General features: G+C 35.2%; 2 protein-coding genes and 1 pseudogene across 4 annotated transcripts; 1 reads left to right on the forward strand and 2 right to left on the reverse strand.

Moving 5' to 3' along the window:
• The first annotated feature begins 1,580 nt into the window (after positions 1 to 1,580).
• Positions 1,581 to 7,747, forward strand: LOC111314886 (QWRF motif-containing protein 2-like). Of its 2 annotated transcripts, XM_089749588.1 has the most exons (8): positions 1,581 to 3,345; positions 4,565 to 4,684; positions 5,103 to 5,219; positions 5,337 to 5,426; positions 6,511 to 6,618; positions 6,701 to 6,782; positions 7,311 to 7,348; positions 7,475 to 7,747. In XM_089749588.1, the coding sequence occupies exons 1-6, from the start codon at positions 1,984 to 1,986 to the stop codon at positions 6,773 to 6,775; spliced, it is 1,872 nt and encodes a 623-aa protein (XP_089605714.1). In that variant the 5' UTR covers positions 1,581 to 1,983; the 3' UTR covers positions 6,776 to 6,782; positions 7,311 to 7,348; positions 7,475 to 7,747. The 2 variants fall into 2 exon arrangements, with proteins under 2 accessions (XP_089605714.1, XP_022772235.2); XM_022916500.2 differs by lacking the exons at positions 7,311 to 7,348; positions 7,475 to 7,747 and having other exon boundaries at positions 6,701 to 7,105.
• A 1,341-nt stretch (positions 7,748 to 9,088) lies between these two features.
• Positions 9,089 to 10,105, reverse strand: LOC111314888 (LOB domain-containing protein 37-like). The gene is made up of 2 exons (XM_022916501.2): positions 9,768 to 10,105; positions 9,089 to 9,662 (listed from the first exon to the last, which is right to left on the reverse strand). The coding sequence occupies exons 1-2, from the start codon at positions 9,949 to 9,951 to the stop codon at positions 9,190 to 9,192; spliced, it is 657 nt and encodes a 218-aa protein (XP_022772236.1). The 5' UTR covers positions 9,952 to 10,105; the 3' UTR covers positions 9,089 to 9,189.
• Positions 10,106 to 15,028: 4,923 nt separating this feature from the next.
• LOC111315461 (zinc finger protein AZF3 pseudogene) lies at positions 15,029 to 16,743 on the reverse strand (annotated as a pseudogene). The gene has a single exon (XR_016330756.1). The product of XR_016330756.1 is annotated as a zinc finger protein AZF3 pseudogene (transcript).
• Between the last annotated feature and the right edge of the window lie 1,261 nt (positions 16,744 to 18,004).

Genomic DNA, 18,004 nt, shown 5'->3' on the forward strand with positions numbered 1-18,004 from the left:
AATGATTGGTTCTATATGCTAATCTTCATCATAGCTAGGCGACACAGTACAAAGATTAGAGCATAATTAAGGTAATAGATGAAACATTTTGAGGTGGAAAAGAGATAGGGATTTTTATTTGGTTAATTCAATTAATTTTGAATTAAATTATTTAAAATCGAATTAATTGAATTATTTTATTAAATAAATTAAATTTATCAATTTTAAAAATTTAACAGATCGAATTTAATTTAATTATCGAATCAAATTATTTAAAAATTAAAATTTTTTTAAAATCATTTTTATTAATTTAATGATCGATTGATTAATTAAATTAAATTTATTCGATCAATTAATTTGATTAAAATTAAATTTTAAAAAAAAAAAGAAGTTGATTTTTGACATAACAAATTTTTTTTTCGTTGAAATTAAGGATTGGTAAAATTGTTTCAATCTTTCATGTATTTTTAAAACCTTCATTATTAACTACATTCAAAATTTACATTAAAAAAAAAAATCTAAAGAAGCTTGACGTAATGAATATTTTTGACAAGACAAAGACTTGGGAATAAGGTTAAAATTTGGTGGGGTTGGACAATAATTGATTGTCAATTTCTCCTTCAGAAGCTGTTAAAGAGTTCGTTACGCATTAGTTAATTGATATTTTGCTTATTATTATAATCATTTGGTCTCCGGCTCTATCGTTAATTTGATGCTCATATTTCTACATCTCTTTTACATCCCCTACTATTCCATTAGCAATTTGAGTAAAGAAACTTAACAATTTTTTTTTTTTTAAAGAAACTTAAAAGTTTGCCCTGTGAGACATTACAAAATAATTAAAGCAAGCGATCATTTGCTTAGGGCATGTTTGGATGAATGCTGCAGACTTATTAAATATATTGTTTAATCTTTTATTTCTTTTTCTCTTCCAAACTTATTAAAGTCCTAAACAAACAAATATAAGTAAAAGATTAGTTATAATGAAATTTAAAAAATTACAATTAATGTGATTAATGTGTTTTTTTTTAAATTAATGAGAATAATAATTTGATTAATACAAAATATTTCTTAAAATAATATCATAGGAATGAGTATCTATAAATATATTTTGTTATAAATTTATTAAGCTTGTAATAAAGTGAGTGGTGATAAAAAAAGATTTATCTAATAATTTATTAAAAAAGATTAATGATTATTTTTCGTATGATTTAACTTTGGTGCCATAATATTTTTGGATCGACTACGAATTAAAGAGGAAGAGGGTCAGCGTTGATAACAGGCTTTTTGTAAAGTAGTTCCTTGTCCCAATTTGCACAGCAAATATAAACGGCTATATTTTGCTATCACAATAATAATAACAATAATAACAATTCAATTCCCTTAAAAGAATTTAAATTCGGTGCGTCGTTAGCGTAACGTCTCTCTGAGGATTTCACAGTCCTTTTCTCCCAAAAATATCCTGTAACGTTACTCCCCACAAAACCCGCCTCCACGTGTACTTCTATTTCCAATATTATCCTCACCTAAACACGTTGCCACCCCTCCACGCGAGTTCCAGTCTCCCCCATAAAAACCCGCGAGTACAATCCTCTCATTTCAATTAAAAAAAACTAATCTTTTATTTTATATTTTTTTCCCGTATCCCCAAGCAGAAAAAAGCCTAGTAAGACCGTTATACTCACATCTCGCTACGGCATCCCTCAACCCTCAAGGCTCACTCCCTTCTCTCTTTCTCGCTTTTTGTCTCACTCTCTCGTCGGCAATGCTCACTTTTCCGCTCTTCCCCTAAATTCCGACTATAAGGTCAAAAAGGGAAAATCTGTTAAGCTCTGAAAATTTTTAATTAACTCCAAACTCTGGTTTTTTCCTTTTTTAAAATTTTTTTGAAGTGAAAAATTTTTTTTTGGGAGGGGTATGATTAATAGATACGGTTAGGTTTGGGAGGAGAGTGAGATTAAAGGATCAGTCAGATATTAGAATTGAATTGTGTTAGTGCCCGCAATGGTAGCTGCATTGTCCTCGACGGTAAAGCACGGACGAGGGACACCACATCAAAACCCGTCTCGGCCTCCGTTATTGCCTTCAGACACCGACAATGCCATTGCTCCGCGCCATCAAAAGTTCCGAGAAGTCTCTTCTCGTTATTTGTCCACGTCGAGATCCTCCTCTAATTCGTCCACGTCATCATCATCTTCTTCTGCGGCTTCTGCTAAACGGTGTCCGTCGCCGTTGGTTTCGCGGACTTCTTCTCATTCGACGGCTGTTACGACGCCAAAGCACGCGACTCCATCGGTTATCAAGCGGTCGCAATCAGTAGAACGGAGACAGGCGGTTGTTACGCCGCGGCCTAATAATTCTATGGATTTGAGAAGTAGTAATGGTAACAACAACGGCGAATTATCCGCTGTTCAGAAGTTGCTCTTCACTTCTACGAGAAGCTTATCTGTTTCGTTTCAGGGAGAGTCGTTTTCCTATCAGTTTAGCAAAGCTAAACCAACTCCATCACAAAGCGCGGCAAGAAAAGGCACGCCGGAGAGGCGGAGGCCAACTGCGGCAATAACGACTCCGGGGAGAGGAACAGATCAAACTGAGAATTCAAAGACGGAGCGGTGGCCGGCGAGGTTAAGGCAACCGAATTCGGTGAGTAGAAGCATGGATTGCACCGACGAGAAGAAGAGATTAAACGGATCTGTTACTGGCAATGTAGTTAGGTCATTAAGAAATTCCATGATTGATGATGGAGATTTAACGGCCGTTACGGCCGTTGGATCTGAGGCTCAATGTGATCCTGCGGCTTCTGATACTGAAAGCGTTTCTTCTGGTAGTACTTCAGGAGCTCCAGAAAGTTCGTGTAACGATAAAGGAGACGTTAAACGTGGGCCTCGGGGGATAAAGGTCCCGGCCCGCTTCTGGCAAGAGACTAACAACCGGTTACGCCTGTCCGATCCTGGCTCTCCGGTTTCTAAGAAAAATACGGTTCACTCTAAGCTAATTGCACCAGACAAGTTCGCAATTGATAGTCCTTTGTCGTATCCGAAAGGTGTAGTGAACGGCAGAGCACAGCTATCGCCAATTCGTGGGCCGGTTCGGCCTGCATCGCCTAGTAAGCTTGGGGCGTCCTCAACTTCGTCTCCTTTGAGGGGAATGAGTCCCTCTAGAGTGAAGAATGGATTGAGTGGTAATTTCATAAATACACCGTCGATTTTGAGCTTTGCTGGTGATGTTATTAAGATGGGTAAGATCGGGGAGAATAAGGTTTCGGATGCTCATTTATTGAGGCTACTTCATAACCGGTTGTTGCAGTGGCGTTTTGTTAATGCTAGAGCAGATGCTGCTCTGTCTTTCCAGAGGTCTAATGCGGAGGTATGACTCTAAGAGTTGACTTTGAATTTCTCTCTTGTTGCGTTTGACCTTTATAGTTGCTTGCTGTATGGTACTATCACTATGCTGTCGACTTTTTTATGCTTTTAATTTTGCATGCTGTACTATTTCTACATTCGTAGGAATTCACCCTTAATGTAATTTCACAGTACAATGCGCAGAACTAAATGTTGCTTACCATCAATTGTAAAGGATTATGGCTAAGATTTGTATTATGTTAAATTTTTTAGAATCTACCCCGGCTGCACGTAATTTGTCTTGCTCTTACTGCCCAGAATTTGAGAACTTTCGCTTAAAAACACAAGAAGAATCCTGACAAATAAAATTGAGTTGAATTATATTCTATCGTAAAAACACAGACAGTGATGTTCTTGCTAAAGCTGGAATTCTCTGGGCCACTTCTGCTTGATAGGGCTTGTACTCTGGCTTTTTCGTTATTCTGTTTTATAATTGCTTTTGCGGTGTAGAAGCAGTTCTGATATCATGTGCAAGCAGCCTGTGAGAGTTGTTTTGTGGCTTATGAGATTGATCATGTTGAGGGCAGAGAAGCTGAAGTATTTTTAACAGCTTTTCAATCAGAGTTACTAATCTCGGTTGTGTAAGGGATATCTTGGTACAATCTTTGATAAGTGAAAATGGATGAAGATACTGGAATGAAAGAGGGAACCTAATGATAGAAATGGGATAAAAAGAGACTTTGCAGCCTGCTTTGCATGGTCTTTTCCTTCACACTAAATCCAGAGGCCATGTGAGAGACACTGAGTTCAGTAGATTCTGATTTCAAATTAACATTGAATGTCAAGAAAGCTAATTGTCCAAGAGAAAGACACTGGTTCATTAGTTGCTGATCTTGTTGCTGTAAGGAATGAGTCAAAGAGAGCATTCATCATATTGGGAACAATTTGATCAAATTAGAGGCAAGCAGAGGTTGCAGATTATATGTGCCCTAGAAACATCTATGGTTGATGACTTATTGATGTCTGAGAAAGGATAAAGAAGAGAGTTGATATTTTTCATATTTTAATGATTGACATGTTTAACATTCATTTTAATCTTTTTGCATTGATTGTATCTGTAAGACGCTTCATTTTTAACTTTCCTATTGTTTTCAGGTTACTGATGGTTTATGTTTTTGATTATCTTCATTTTAGTTGGTTAAAATATGACGAAGAATCCTTTTGTCATCATGTTTCTATAACAGAAAAGCCTCTATAATGCATGGACAACCACCTCAAAACTGCGAGAATCTGTTAGAGCCAAAAGAACCGAGTTACAGTTGCTGAGGCAAAACTTGAAGCTGATTTCCATCCTCAAGGGGCAAGTAAGAACCATCTCTCCATTGTGGATTTGTTTCTTGTTGACTTGATATTTTCTTGGGTTTTTTACATCTTCTCATCATTTTGATGATCTTAACTTGATTATTGCTAGTTTTTCATGTCTGCATCTTCCATTACATTTCAAAGTGTAGATCTCTCTGTCTTGCTCTATTTGTCTGGCTGTCTCTCTTTCCCCCTTGCCTCATCATTAATTGTGCTTGAAATTTGAACTTGATTGTGTAACCTCATGAATAGCCTGAATTTGCTGCTTATTGGAAGAAACCTGAAATTTGTATTCTTGTCATCTATAGCCATCGTTTCTTTCAAATATCTGATTTGGATTGCATTTTTCACTTCATGTAATCCAATGCTTTTTCATCGACTGACTGCTGTATATAATATTATTTTCATTGATGAGTGCAGATGGTATTTTTGGACGAATGGGCTGCCCTGGACTATGATTATTGCGGTTCTTTGTCTGGGGCTACTGAAGCTTTGATGGCTAGCACGCTCCGCCTTCCAGTTGTTTGTGGGGCTAGGGTAAGTTCCTTGTTCTGACTTTTGTCAATTTCGTTTAAGCTGTAGCATCTCAGTTGCCAATGCATTGGTATGTTGCGTCTTAAAAGAAACGTCTTGGTTTTCTCTTCATTTGTGCAGGTTGATATTCCAAAATTGAAGGATGCTATTTGTTCAGCAGTTGACATAATGCAGGCAATGGCATCCTCCGTATGCTCATCGTTATCAAAGGTAATTCTTTCTTTCTTTCTTCATCATCCTTAGCCCCTCACCCTCACCTTCCCCTCATTTTCTTTTATTATGAGCAAATTTTGAATTTGCCTTTGTTCCTCTTTTATGTGCAAACTTTTTCTTTTCCTAAGTACTGGTTTTAGACAAGTTGCAACCAGCAAAAGTTCGTGTAATAGTAAGATATTGCTAACTGTGTGAGGGTTTTTTCTTGGACAAAGATCAGAGGTTGAGTACTCTTTCATTTAATGATAAGTATCTTTTAAAGATTATCTATGATAGAAAGAAGTATAATGATCTCATGTCTCTGACTCTCCGTTTGTATAAAAGGACTAGGTTTAATTCTTGTGGCCCTAGTTTGATTCCTAATCTTGCTGAATGATGAGTATATACTGGTTGGCTGGCTTCTGGTTTATTTTATTAATCCCAGTCAAATGAAAATAACCATCCATATTACATGTAAGGTCACCAGGTTATTAGTCTATCTGGTTAGTTGTCTCCATCTTTCTTTAATTATGTTATAGCCTTCAATAAATAAATCAAGACTTTGACTTTTTCCTGTTACCCTGTTTGTACTCTACATAGAATATTTTCTTCCTTGACTAAAGCAACCAGCTGTTGATTTGTATTGTTAGAAATGCATGTAGCCACATGTACCACAATGTTAAAGCTTGACCTCTGGTATGAGCTTAAGCGTTGGAGCTTATGTCTGACATGTGATCTTTTGAGTCAACTGGTACAGCTACTGTAAAATTCTTTATTATACTCAATGAACGAAGTTCTAAAATTGTTGCAGTGACTACAGCAGCTGATCAAATTGATTTGATGTTAGTTTTAGTGGCTTGTTTGCCCAATCAGTTCAACCAGTACTAAAAGTGATATAGGTTGATCCAATTTTGCGTCTTGCTTTTGGTTATGGAAGTTACCTTTTGAATTTTGGATGACTATGATAAACAGCTTACTGACTGTAATGACAATGGATCTCCTCTAAAGTTGTTTTTATCCTCAATAAAAGCAGATTTTATTGATTTTGGTCTGTTCTTTTATGCTTGCATCTAACCTTTTTTTTTTTTTGGTTGGTTTCTAGGTTGAAAAAGTTAACTCTTTGGTGACAGAACTTGGAAATTTAAGCGCAAATGAGTTTGCTTTACTTGATCAATGCAAAGAACTTTTGTCAGCAATTGCAGCCATGCAGGTAAACATCTTATTTGTTTTGTTTTATTAGAGGAATTGCTGTATATAACTTGTTTTTTAGTCTAATTGTTTCTAATGACCAGGTGAAGGAATGTAGCCTGAGAACACACATTTTACAACTAAATCATTTACCTTCCAGCTTGACACCAAAATTGTAAAGCTCAGGTGATTTTCACTGCCTTTTTCTGATACTAACATGACATCAACCCCATTTCCATTTCATCCGAATATATTGTACTAAAGGTAATAAGAAAGTTTTCAATGATGGATTGAGTTTTACAAGCATGAGAGTGATAGTTTGGTCTTTTCTATTGATACGTGAATTTAGCCTTTATGTGTAATTTGATGGCTTGAAAGAAATTATTCTCATTGTGAAGTTAGATAGTTTTACAGGGTATTCTTTGTTGTTTTTTCTATAGGCCAAAGGAAAGTGTGTAAATATATGTAAAAATGATGTTTCCAATTTCAGTCAATGGTTCTTAATTTAAGCTTTGTTTTTGTTTGCTTTTATATAATGAATGATGTGTCATCCATCTTTTGATGTTCATCTTCTGTTGTAATCCTCTGTATTTGTTTAGAGTAAAAACTACTTATAACTCCAAACTCCCTTTGAGGCTTTGCTCGGTATAAAAATGAAAAGATAGAATAATTGAAGGAAATTTTCGTTTTCTCTGTCCACCTTTTTTTTGGCAGGAAAAATAGAAAATTACATGGGAATTAATTCATCATTTGTAAGTAAAAGAAATGGATTTTTTTTTTTTTATGTTTTAAAGTTTTTTTATATGTATTTTGTTGTCTCTCATTTTTTACTTTCCTTTTCCATTCAACTATTCTATTTCCACTTTTCTCTTATCAAGGCATAGTTTAAAAGGTAAAAAAGAATTGAAGAAGTTGAAACATGCAAAAAGATGTGGCTGGCTTGTTGAGGTCGGTGTTGAAAAGGAATGGACCAGTTGAACCGGGAATCAATGTTATCATTGGTATTGTTTTGGATAATGGTTCATAATTCGTCCAACTTGTTGCTTAGATGTAACCGGAAGGTGAGGTTTCCATTCATCAATATTTCAGACAAGGCAAAGTTGTGTAGCATGAAAGAAGTAATGAAATGTAAATCTATATCATATGAGGCCAAAAAAGAAGCCAATGAAACATAAAGAAAAGAAAAACTTTTAATTTATTAACTTCTATATTCGAAACACTTAAGATGACACCGAAAACGCTTTTGCACATTACACGAATATTATAGCCATTTAGTGATGTTAATTTGAGTGGAGCTATCCAACACCGATGTGATGCAAGTGAAGTTAAAATCATTGTGGGATCCACAGCATATGCAAATAGACGCGGCGGAACGGTGGAATGGAACAACAAGCTTTGCTTTTTGGTTAATTGAATCGAAGACCCTTTCCTATCAACGATCTTTTGTGAAAAAAAAAAAGGAATGTGTGATGCCGTGGAACCCACTTCCAATGGAGGAGGACTAGGGGGAGTAGAGGGAGGCGGGGCAGCCTGACGTGCAGCGCACCATTTTTTGCTTTTATAAAATCTAAACTTTGGGACCCAGCCCCGCTTCCCACCCTTTTTTTTTTTTTGTTTTTTCTTCCCTTTCCTTTTTTTTTTTTCTCCATTCTTTAAAGTTCCCTTGTCTGTTCCTTTTTCCTTCGTTCTTATGCATGCTGACTATCTTGCTTGAGACCACAAAGTGAAGGCTCAGCTGACTTAATGTGAGTTTCAGCCCTGCTTTGCTTGGAAACTGGTATATTTTCTCAAATTTGGTTAAAGATTCTAGCAGTAATATTTTAATCCCCTATTATTCTTTAAGTGAAAGTGAGGTTAGAAAGAGCATACATATATGAAAAAAAATTAAAACGGATAAAGGCAAGTTCAAAGCACTTTTATTTTCTTATCTATCAATATTTGATTGTATCATTAAAAAAATTTTCAAATTAAACTTAAAAAGATGTTGTAATGATATCATATGAGTGGCCTTTGGAAACCTCTAAAAATAGTTGATTAAATTAAACTATTTACCAAATTCAACCAACTTCCTCAAGTTCTCTACGAAAAGTTATGGTGACCTTATCATCTTCAATGAACTTTCACAAATCCAATTACCAAGTTGAAGATGATGAAAACTTCAACTTTTTTCAAGGTTAGCCAGTCATCTTCTTTTCGGGCAATAATTTCTCAAGGATAAATGAATCTATTTGCAAAAGAATAGGCATCCATACATATCATACCAAGAAAATAGCAGCAATTTTAATCATCTTCCCTACTTAAAAAGGATTAATTACTCATTTCTTATCTTCCCCAACTCAAATACTACTAATTTCAATCTATCATCATTGATTGCTTAACTATACTGATTATCAATATGCTTTCCTTGATACCAAAATCATAATGACTCAGATTATCCTCATTTTTTCACCCTCCCTTAACAAAACTCACAAAATTATTAATTAAAATAATAATAAAAAAAACTTCTATTCTTGTTATTTTCTCTTCATTATTCACTACAACGCCGGCTTATCAAAAAAGACCGCTTTTTTTTTTTTTGTTGGTCTTAGTTTTCTCAAACGAAAAGATTCAAAATCTTTCTCTCTTGCCTGCCTTCGTTTCCGTTGCTTTCAAAGGTAGTTATCTCTGATTCCTCCGAATAAAACGACGCCGTTTTTGCTCTCTTATTTTCTTCCTGGTATCGGCTTCCGCTTCCACGTCTTCCTCCACCGAACTTAGTCGTCAAAGAGAGGCTTAGATCCGAAGCCGATTGATTCTCGTTCATCATCGTCATCAAAGGCTTAGACTGAGCGTAGCGGCTTTGGAAGTTGCATGAGTTAGCACAGAAAAGAACCGATGACTCGTCGCAACTCGGCGTCCAAACTCCGGCTAAAATCCCCGGAATCGGCCGTAAAGCTCCGCCTTGAAGCACCGTCTCCACCGCTGCTTGACAGATATGCCAGTTCCCACTCGATAACAGCCCTACCGCTCCGTTCACCGGATTCACGGTACGACCACAAGCCTCAAACAACAAAGACTGATACAAAGCTATAAAAAACCCAAAAAAAAAAAAAAAAAACTTTAAAAAATATACCTAAAAAAAACAAAAATTCGATAATGTAAATAGAAAATTAAGTATTTTTGAGAGGGTACCGGGGCGTTGGTATTCGGGGACTGAGGAGATAAGAGAGAGGAGGTCACTACGGCCGAAAAACTTGGCGAGAAATAAGGTGGCGTTGCCTTGGGCTTCGGGGGATTCGATCCAGCGTAAGCTCGACCGTAACACGCAGGTCTCGCTGCATCCCTTTCGGAGCACTCGGCAGCCGTTGCAGCTCATATTTTTCCTCAACTAACAACCGTCTGATCTTAATAAAAAAAATCTGATCCTTTTGTTGACCGGAGATTACCTGGGTTCCAAGCAAGTCAAAGAAAGAGAGTGAAGGAAGTGAACTAGAAATACCAGAAGAAAGGGAATAGCCCGAGATGAAAGGGAAATGAAGAGAAGGGGTTTATTAATCAACGTGATGATTAAGGGTTTAGTTAAATTAACCATGGTTGGGTTGGGGTACGTGGTGGTGGGAAGGGAATATCTTCCAAACTCTGGGCACGACCGGCTCCGGGTTTCCGCTTCCTTTATTGATCTTGTTTTCATGTGCACCGTTCGATTCCATCATTTTGATTGATGTGGATCGTTCGATTGGTTTAGTCCATCCAATTTTTCAATCGTTTCTTTACCTTCTTTTCGTACGAATTTTCAAAACTAGAAGAAAACTGTAGAACCTGATCCTTGACCTCCTTCAAACCAAGTAAATTAAACCCTTCAATTTCTATGTTCTCTCTTACTAAATACACCAACCCGATCCTTTACCTATCGAAATTCATTGATAAAGAAATAACTTTTTCATCAATTATACTAATATTTTATCTAGTTTTGGGTTTGAATTCGATGAAAGATTACGAGATAATATTTTTTATAATTTTATTAAATTTAATGTAAATAAAATAAAATAAATGTATTTTAACGAATCGATTCGAATATGAGATGTAATGATAATTAATGAGAATCTTAATTGATGAGGGATTGAAATCATATGTAGAGTTCAGGATGGAACCAGATATTGATACTTATAAGCAAAGGTGGTGCTCCAGCATTCGTCAAGAAATAGTAATGGAACATATGGGATGGTAGGAATATAATTGATTTTGATGACAAAGCTAGCCAGTTCAATCCCCCTTTTTGTTCTTTCTCCTTTAGCTGTCTAAATACTATTTGTTGCATATAGATAGATCGAGGTCTGATAAGTTTCAAATCTGTCTCCCACCATATCTATCTGCATTCTGCCATGTGATGAATAAGCATTGAGTAGTTTTGAGTCTTATCTTTGGAACATGGCCTTGTTTTTCTTGTTCCCAACAGCACCAATAATTTCAATCTGATTAAGAACATGAAACCATATTTGTCTTTCGTCAGGTACTTTAATTGTAACCGATGTCAGATTGGGAGCTTCCCTAGCATATAACAACAGAATAATTGGTTAGAAGCATCTATGTTGAGGCTTGGATAATGAATTTATATTCCTCTCTGACAGTTCCTTCTTCCTTCTAGTGCTCATCAAACATTTGTCTCATTAGCACATAATCAGCATGCAATTGGACAGTATATGTATGAATATGATTTGTTTCAAATTTCACTTGGGACCTGACTCAACTAGGTATAAAAAAATCATTTTTCTAGTACTTATTCAAAAAATCCATTCACTGCATTAGGTAGGAATGATGGCAATATGTATATACATATATATATATATATATATATTTCATCTAGAAGTTGAAGTATATATAATCTCTTTTTCTATTTTATGGCTTAGACATTGGATCATATGTATGTATATATATCTAAAAAGTTTCAATCATGCATCCTTAATTTTGCCTGGTAATGGGCATATAGTAATCTCTATGTTGTCAAATTTCTGCTCAAGAATGGGCTGCGACTCCTTCTCCGTAAAAGAAATGCAACCATTGGCTCAATCAAAGCCTTTAGCACATGTGGGCTTGAATTGGGCCTCTTATATCCTCGTGTCACAGATTAAATTTTATAAAAGCTTCTACATTTGGGTTAGCCAGTGAAGCCCGTCTAGCTAACTTCAGTTGGCAGAGCACAAAGGCTCTTAATGTTCTGATTTTTTATTTGCAAGCATCAGATTATGTCTCTGTATTCTTCGCGTTGACCTATCATTTCGAAGGCATTTACCGACTTAAACTGGTGTTTCATGCCAGTGGCTCCGCGGAGCACATCGTCGTGATGATTGCTTTCTTTCCTTTTGTCATAAAAACGCCATAGAAAATAAATTTTACTCATTTGAGCTTCGATGCGTGCCACTATAGCATTTTTTTAATGGTAAATGTGGAAGCCACGTATGACCGATTCCATCCAATATGGGCAACAAAATGCACTACTGATCTACAGCAGCTGCTTCCATCATCGTGGTCCAGTGGTCCTCCAGCCCCATATATTATATACATATAATATATAAAAGAAGAGATAGAGTTGTAGTTGGGCTTAACCACTTGCCTAATACTTTATGTTTTTTTTTTTTTATGAGTTAATTATCTTGATAAAGATAATTAATTTAAGACTTTTTCTGATCTACTGGTTGCAGCCATACCCAACACAGAGTCAATGTTTGACTTCAGCTTTTGTCTTTTTCTTCCTTTTAATGCTTTTGGCCGCCAAACTAGAACGCCGACGTTCTGTAACAAGTCATACCGTACGATCAGATACTCAAATATAAATAACTGTGAACGGATAAGCTTCTTGGCATTGTTGGTAATGGAGTTTGGCGGTTGAAACTTGAAATTTTAGGTATTGACACAAGAATAACTATACTTTCTTTCTTAAAATTTTGGCAAACTATGAACAAATTCAGTGGAATTTCAAAAGCACATGGTAAAATCATACAAATTAATATATCATTTAATTTGGTTGGAAATTCAATTGGTCAGCTCCTCTAGAAGTTGTCGACTATTTGACTTTTACATGCCTTTTCCAATGGGCATCAAAGATATATAGTTTTGACAATCATGAAAAAAGATCTAAAAGCCTTTTTTATGTCATCACTATATAATGCTGTCACTTTAGTACTATCATTTTAATTAATAATCCTTCGATTTCATTTTTGTTGTCTTTATTTGACTTTATGAAGCTTTGATTTTAATTTATTTAATATTAAATTTTAATTTTTTTTATAATTTTAATGTATCCTATTTTTTATTATCAATAGTAAAAATATTTTAAAAAATAATAGTATAAGATGTTAAAAATGAAAAAAAAATCATTTTGAAAAATTCCAAATAAAAAGGATAAAAAAATAGGACCAATGGGGTAAACAAAATTATAATACTATTTAATTTATGAATCTAAGCTCAAATAGATGAATACATTTGGTATGGCTTTTTCATTAATCAAGCTGATTAAACGAAGGCAGGTGACCTTATCAAAATAATCCCTTTTTTCTTTTTTTCTTATAGCTAGTCGGTTCACCAACCAACTAAATTAATCAATAAGCACTGTCTAGTTGGACAGTAACCTTCAATTCAGACACTGTCTAGTTGACTTTATCACTTTCATTAAAGATTTGTTGTGTTTTATTAGTTTTTCTTTGCGCTGATCATATAACAGTGTATTCAAATCATATATCTCTGTCCTTCGCTTACGCAAGGGGCCTTCATTTTCCCTTTTTTTAGTTAAATCCCAACTTTTTCTGGACTTTGGGTTAGATCCAGAAGTAAACCTTTCGCACTTTATGGCTAAAAGTAAGCATCTTGTTTAATGTGTGTAGCTTTACATTTCAATTTCTTTTAAAAACAGAATATGCCAACTCAATCACCAAATTTTGATCAGGTTTTCATTCCTGCAATGGAAGTGCGAATGGCAAACAGTCGAAATGAAGTACTTCAATTAACGTCAGATTGCAATAAGATCAGTCGACTGATGATGATTTGGTCGTCAGAACTTTTGACTGGGTGCAAATTTCTTTGTTTATTTGGTTGGAGTTTACTTTGACAACACACATGGAAATGTCTTGGCCTGGTAGCTAGTCTTCTTGGTGGTAGCGTTAAACTTGGAAGGATTTCAAAGACAACATCAAGTTCAAATGTATTTTTGCACTTTGAAAAATTAGGTTCCTAGAAAGTTACATAAACTGTAGAAAAAATTTGCAGGTAGAAACTGGAAAAACTCGAGGTGGGTTTGTTTTTTAGTCCATATTGATGCTGGTGTACCATTAAGAGCCAGACAAACAAAGCTGAACCTTGTTAAAAAAAAAAAAAGAGAAAGAAAGAAAAACACATGCATGTTGTTTAAGATTGATGATGATTTTCATGCATTATGCATTTGATTGTTATATTTTAGTTAGAAAACTATGAAGGGGAGTTTCCATGAAAACTACGAGAAGCAAATTAAAGTAAACCCATCATTAGGGATACAGTTTTGGGATTCGTTGGTGTTTGTTTCATTTCCTGTTGTATTAGACATATGGAAGACAGCAAAACAAGCAACCCCCCTCCCCGGCCAGCAAAAGTTACCTACCATCCTAATCACTTTCCCACACGAAAACCGCGTGCCGAAACAGCCCCCGCACCACCAGATGCCTATCTTCTTATCCACACCGAGCATCCCTTCTTATCACTCGTCCATCCCCACTCGGGATTAAACTTAAACGAAATTATATAGGCAAAATTTATAAAAATTTTTATTAAAAATAAGTAAATAAATTTTTTATAAAAAATTCAAATTGATAAATTAATAAAATTTAATATAAAGATTAATAATATATAAAAAATTTTATTAAAAATTTTATTTATAATTTAAATTTATTTAATACTTATTCAATGATAAATATTTTATCAATATTTTTATTAAAAATATCTATTTAATAAATATATCAAAATTTATTAAATTTTTTTTAAAATTTTACACGTTTCATTTATATAATAAGATTTTTAATTTTTAAATTTTTTTATGTTTGATTTATATAATGAGATTTTTTAATTTTTTAATTTTAATTTTGATTTACTTACTTTTAATAAAAAAATTTTAAGTATTTCTCTTCCCTCGACCTCAAAACTTTATATAAACAATTAATTAAGAATTATAAGGCCAATAAAACATGCAAATGCAACATGCACGTGATCTTCATGGGTTGGAACCTTTTAGCCTTTAGCTGGTTTTTGCCACTGTAAGTCTGTAACTATACCTTGCCAAAAATACCCGTCCGTCAAACTGAAGCTTCAACAGCCTCTGACAGCCACCAGCAATTATATCCATTTTGTTATACAACAGTAAGCCGCAGATAAATATTAAGTGGTGAGTTGTGAATTAAGAGGAATTAAATTAACTGAATTGAATTGACTAATTAATAAAAACAGTGGCAATTGAGATTAGGAATTCTTCAAGTGCTATGTACAGAAAAGAATTGTCTCACCAAACCAAAAAGAGACAAAAAAAGAAGAAATACATCGAATCTGACATATAATTTAATTCCTAATTGTTTAGTTGACTTCAATTTTGGATGGCATCCGCATCAACAGATGAGCCTTCTTAGCAGGGTGTGGGCTTTCCACCTCATCATCACCGTCAGAAACAAAGAAATTAATCGATGAGAAGTCTGCCAAAGCCGGTAAGTTCAGGTCAAAGGCCCTTTTGCTGATGTGGCCGTTGGAGTTGGTGGAGCCCACTCCTTCGGATGGCGTCACGCCGCTACCTCTCGCGCTATTCCCAGCCCCACCTTCATAGTGGCATCGCTTGTGGCCTCCCAAGGCCTGTCCTGTAGGGAAGCTTTTGTGACAGATTGAACACTCGTGGGACCTACCGCTTGGGTTCAACGCAGCGGAACTGACTCCGCCGGCGTTTGCAGACGTAGTTGTTGACGATGAGTGATCGTCGTTGCCGCCTGAAAACTTACGGTGGCTGGTTTTGTGGCCACCCAAAGCCTGGAAAGAGTTAAAGACCTTGTTGCAAACGCTGCACTTGTAGCCAAGTTTCTGCTCTGTTGAGGTCGAGGCTGGCGCTGACGGTGGCGAGGTGGTTGGAGTAGGAGAGCGGTGGCGGTGTGGGATAGTGAAAGTGGAGGTAGAGTCGGCTCCACCACCGCGTGCTAGCATGATAAGGCATAGAGCAAGGTATTCTTCCTCGGTGGGAACGTGGTCGAAACGTGGTCGCTTTGAACGTTTGCGCTTGGCAAACGACTCCAGGCAGTGCAAATTGCCATCTTCAAATTGAAAAGGGGCCGCGGCAGCTGTTGGAGAGTTAAGAGCTTCTAAAGCCATCTGATTCAAACACTGAAAAACAACAAAATAAAGAAAGGGAAGAGTCTTTCGTCCTTTCGAGTGGGGAGTTTTTAAGTTCTTGGTTGAGGGAAGAGTGAATGGTAAACTGTGAGTTGAAGAGTGAGAGTGAGGGTGGGGGAGGTTTTAAAGAGGGAGTGGAGGGATGGAAGTTGCGTGACAAGTGGTGAGAAAGTAGAAAAGCTATAGTTGCTATAATACAGACAAATAGTTGTTATTTAGCATAACGGTGACAAAAAACAATAGAAAAGGGCGTGGAGCACGTTTAGTTGAGTTTTCTTGGTGGCTAAGGGGCGATTCCTTTCCAGTGTTGGTCAAAGACGAGATTGAAGTGAAGGAAGACTTGGAAGGAAGACAGCTTCCAAGTCAAATACTAACACCCCAAGCAGAGTTCAAAATCAAACACGGTGCAATTCAGGGCCCAGGCCCCTCTCAAAGCACCAGGCGATAAATTAGGCTATACCCCAGCTCGCTGCTGCTAAGACTTTACCTTGTCATTGGGTGCCGACTCACTTCCCATTCCACCATCTACCTTGTAGGATCAGCTTATTAGTTGCCAGATTGGACCTTTCTTTAATTTCTGCTCGGCAAAAACTTTTGGTAGGTAAAGTCTCTGATACATGCACGTGGACAAGAGCTTTCCAAACAATTTTGATGAATCAATATTTGATTTGATTTTCAATGAAGTCTTACTGCTATTATGGCTACAGTGTGTGAATGAAACTGAACTTAATAGTCATGTGAACAAAATCGAATAAATTTTGGATTTCGTTTAGTAAGATGAGACCCACACGGTTTTGATGATCCGTGAGTGTATAAAGCTACAATTTGGTTGAGTTATTCGCCTTATGATACTATGCAAGCTAAAATGAAGTAAGTCGGTTGAATAATTAGAGAAAGAATTGTTTATTTTTTATCTTTTCGGTTTCTAATTTGTAATTGAGTTTTCTATAGAAAGCTGTAGGAAGTTACGCGAAACATCGCGATAATCACATCCACCGCACGCCGACTAATGGTTGAAGGGTCCATTTGGGCCCCAAATAAATCAGAAAATAGCCGTCCAAATTCCAAATAAAAACAAATCAAAGTTTAATCACTGAAATCTATGAAGGGGAAAAGATTGACATTTGTTTTGCTAGCGTAGATTCCAGAATGACCCACTCAATTGGGAGCTGTGACTAGGGTTATTTAAGGATGTAATTTATCCAATTTAAATTAATATAATATTAATTTTAAATTTTAAATTTATTCAAATTTGATTAAATTTTTTTTAATTTAAATTCGATTGAAGATAAAAATTAAATTATTTAAATTTATTTAATTAAATTCGATTAATATAAAAAAATAAACTTAATTTTTATTTTTAATAAAAATTTAATATTTTATACTTCAATTCGAATTTGAATTTAAAATATTTTATTAATTAAAATAATAAAAATATAAAAATTTAATTAAATTCGTAAATTATTTAATTCATATATAAAAATATTTAAACATAATTTAATCGATAAATTAAATTATTAAAATTTAAATTCGACTCGATAATAATCAATTTAAATTTAAATTTTATTCGAATCGAATTTAAATATATTGTGATTATTAATGAATTATTTATACCCATAGTAACGAATCAATTAAAATCAACCTTAAAAAAAAAAACGAAGGGGATAATGAAAGTAACTATCCCAAACGTATTGGGTTAAGTATTGCTCCGTTCACTCGCTAATACGCTAGAAGCTACTCGTTGGACAATCTTTGAAGCCAGGTATCATTTTCTTAGCCTGGGAACATGGTGTGAAGTCTATTATGATTCCCCAATAATTGTGGAGCGTACATAAAAATATCACTGCTCTTTGCCATGTGCAGAAAGGCTAAATCATCCAAAAACACAGCATACGACTTTAAGCAAATTAAAAAAAAAAATGGTTGTCTTTGTTGAAAATTTGTATAATTCTTTGTAATCTAAGAAGTTTCTTTTGATCCAAGAAGAAAATGAAAGCAGGATAAGTATGAAAAAAAAAAAAAACATATAGTCGGCATCAGAG

The sequence above is a fragment of the Durio zibethinus genome, chromosome 20 (assembly GCF_047325235.1).
Source record: "Durio zibethinus cultivar Kanyao isolate XHJ-2024 chromosome 20, ASM4732523v1, whole genome shotgun sequence".
Classification (NCBI taxonomy): domain Eukaryota; kingdom Viridiplantae; phylum Streptophyta; class Magnoliopsida; order Malvales; family Malvaceae; genus Durio; species Durio zibethinus.

Bases quoted from the DNA above. Each gene is read 5' to 3' on its own strand.
- LOC111314888 (XM_022916501.2), bottom strand. From the start codon at position 9,951: ATGAGCTGCAACGGCTGCCGAGTGCTCCGAAAGGGATGCAGCGAGACC. The intron at 9,663-9,767 runs GTACCCTCTCAA...GGTTTTTTATAG, and splicing joins CCCCGAATACCAACGCCCCG to CTTTGTATCAGTCTTTGTTG.
- LOC111314886 (XM_089749588.1), top strand. From the start codon at position 1,984: ATGGTAGCTGCATTGTCCTCGACGGTAAAGCACGGACGAGGGACACCA. The intron at 3,346-4,564 runs GTATGACTCTAA...TTTCTATAACAG, and splicing joins TCCAGAGGTCTAATGCGGAG to AAAAGCCTCTATAATGCATG. The intron at 5,427-6,510 runs GTAATTCTTTCT...GTTGGTTTCTAG, and splicing joins TATGCTCATCGTTATCAAAG to GTTGAAAAAGTTAACTCTTT.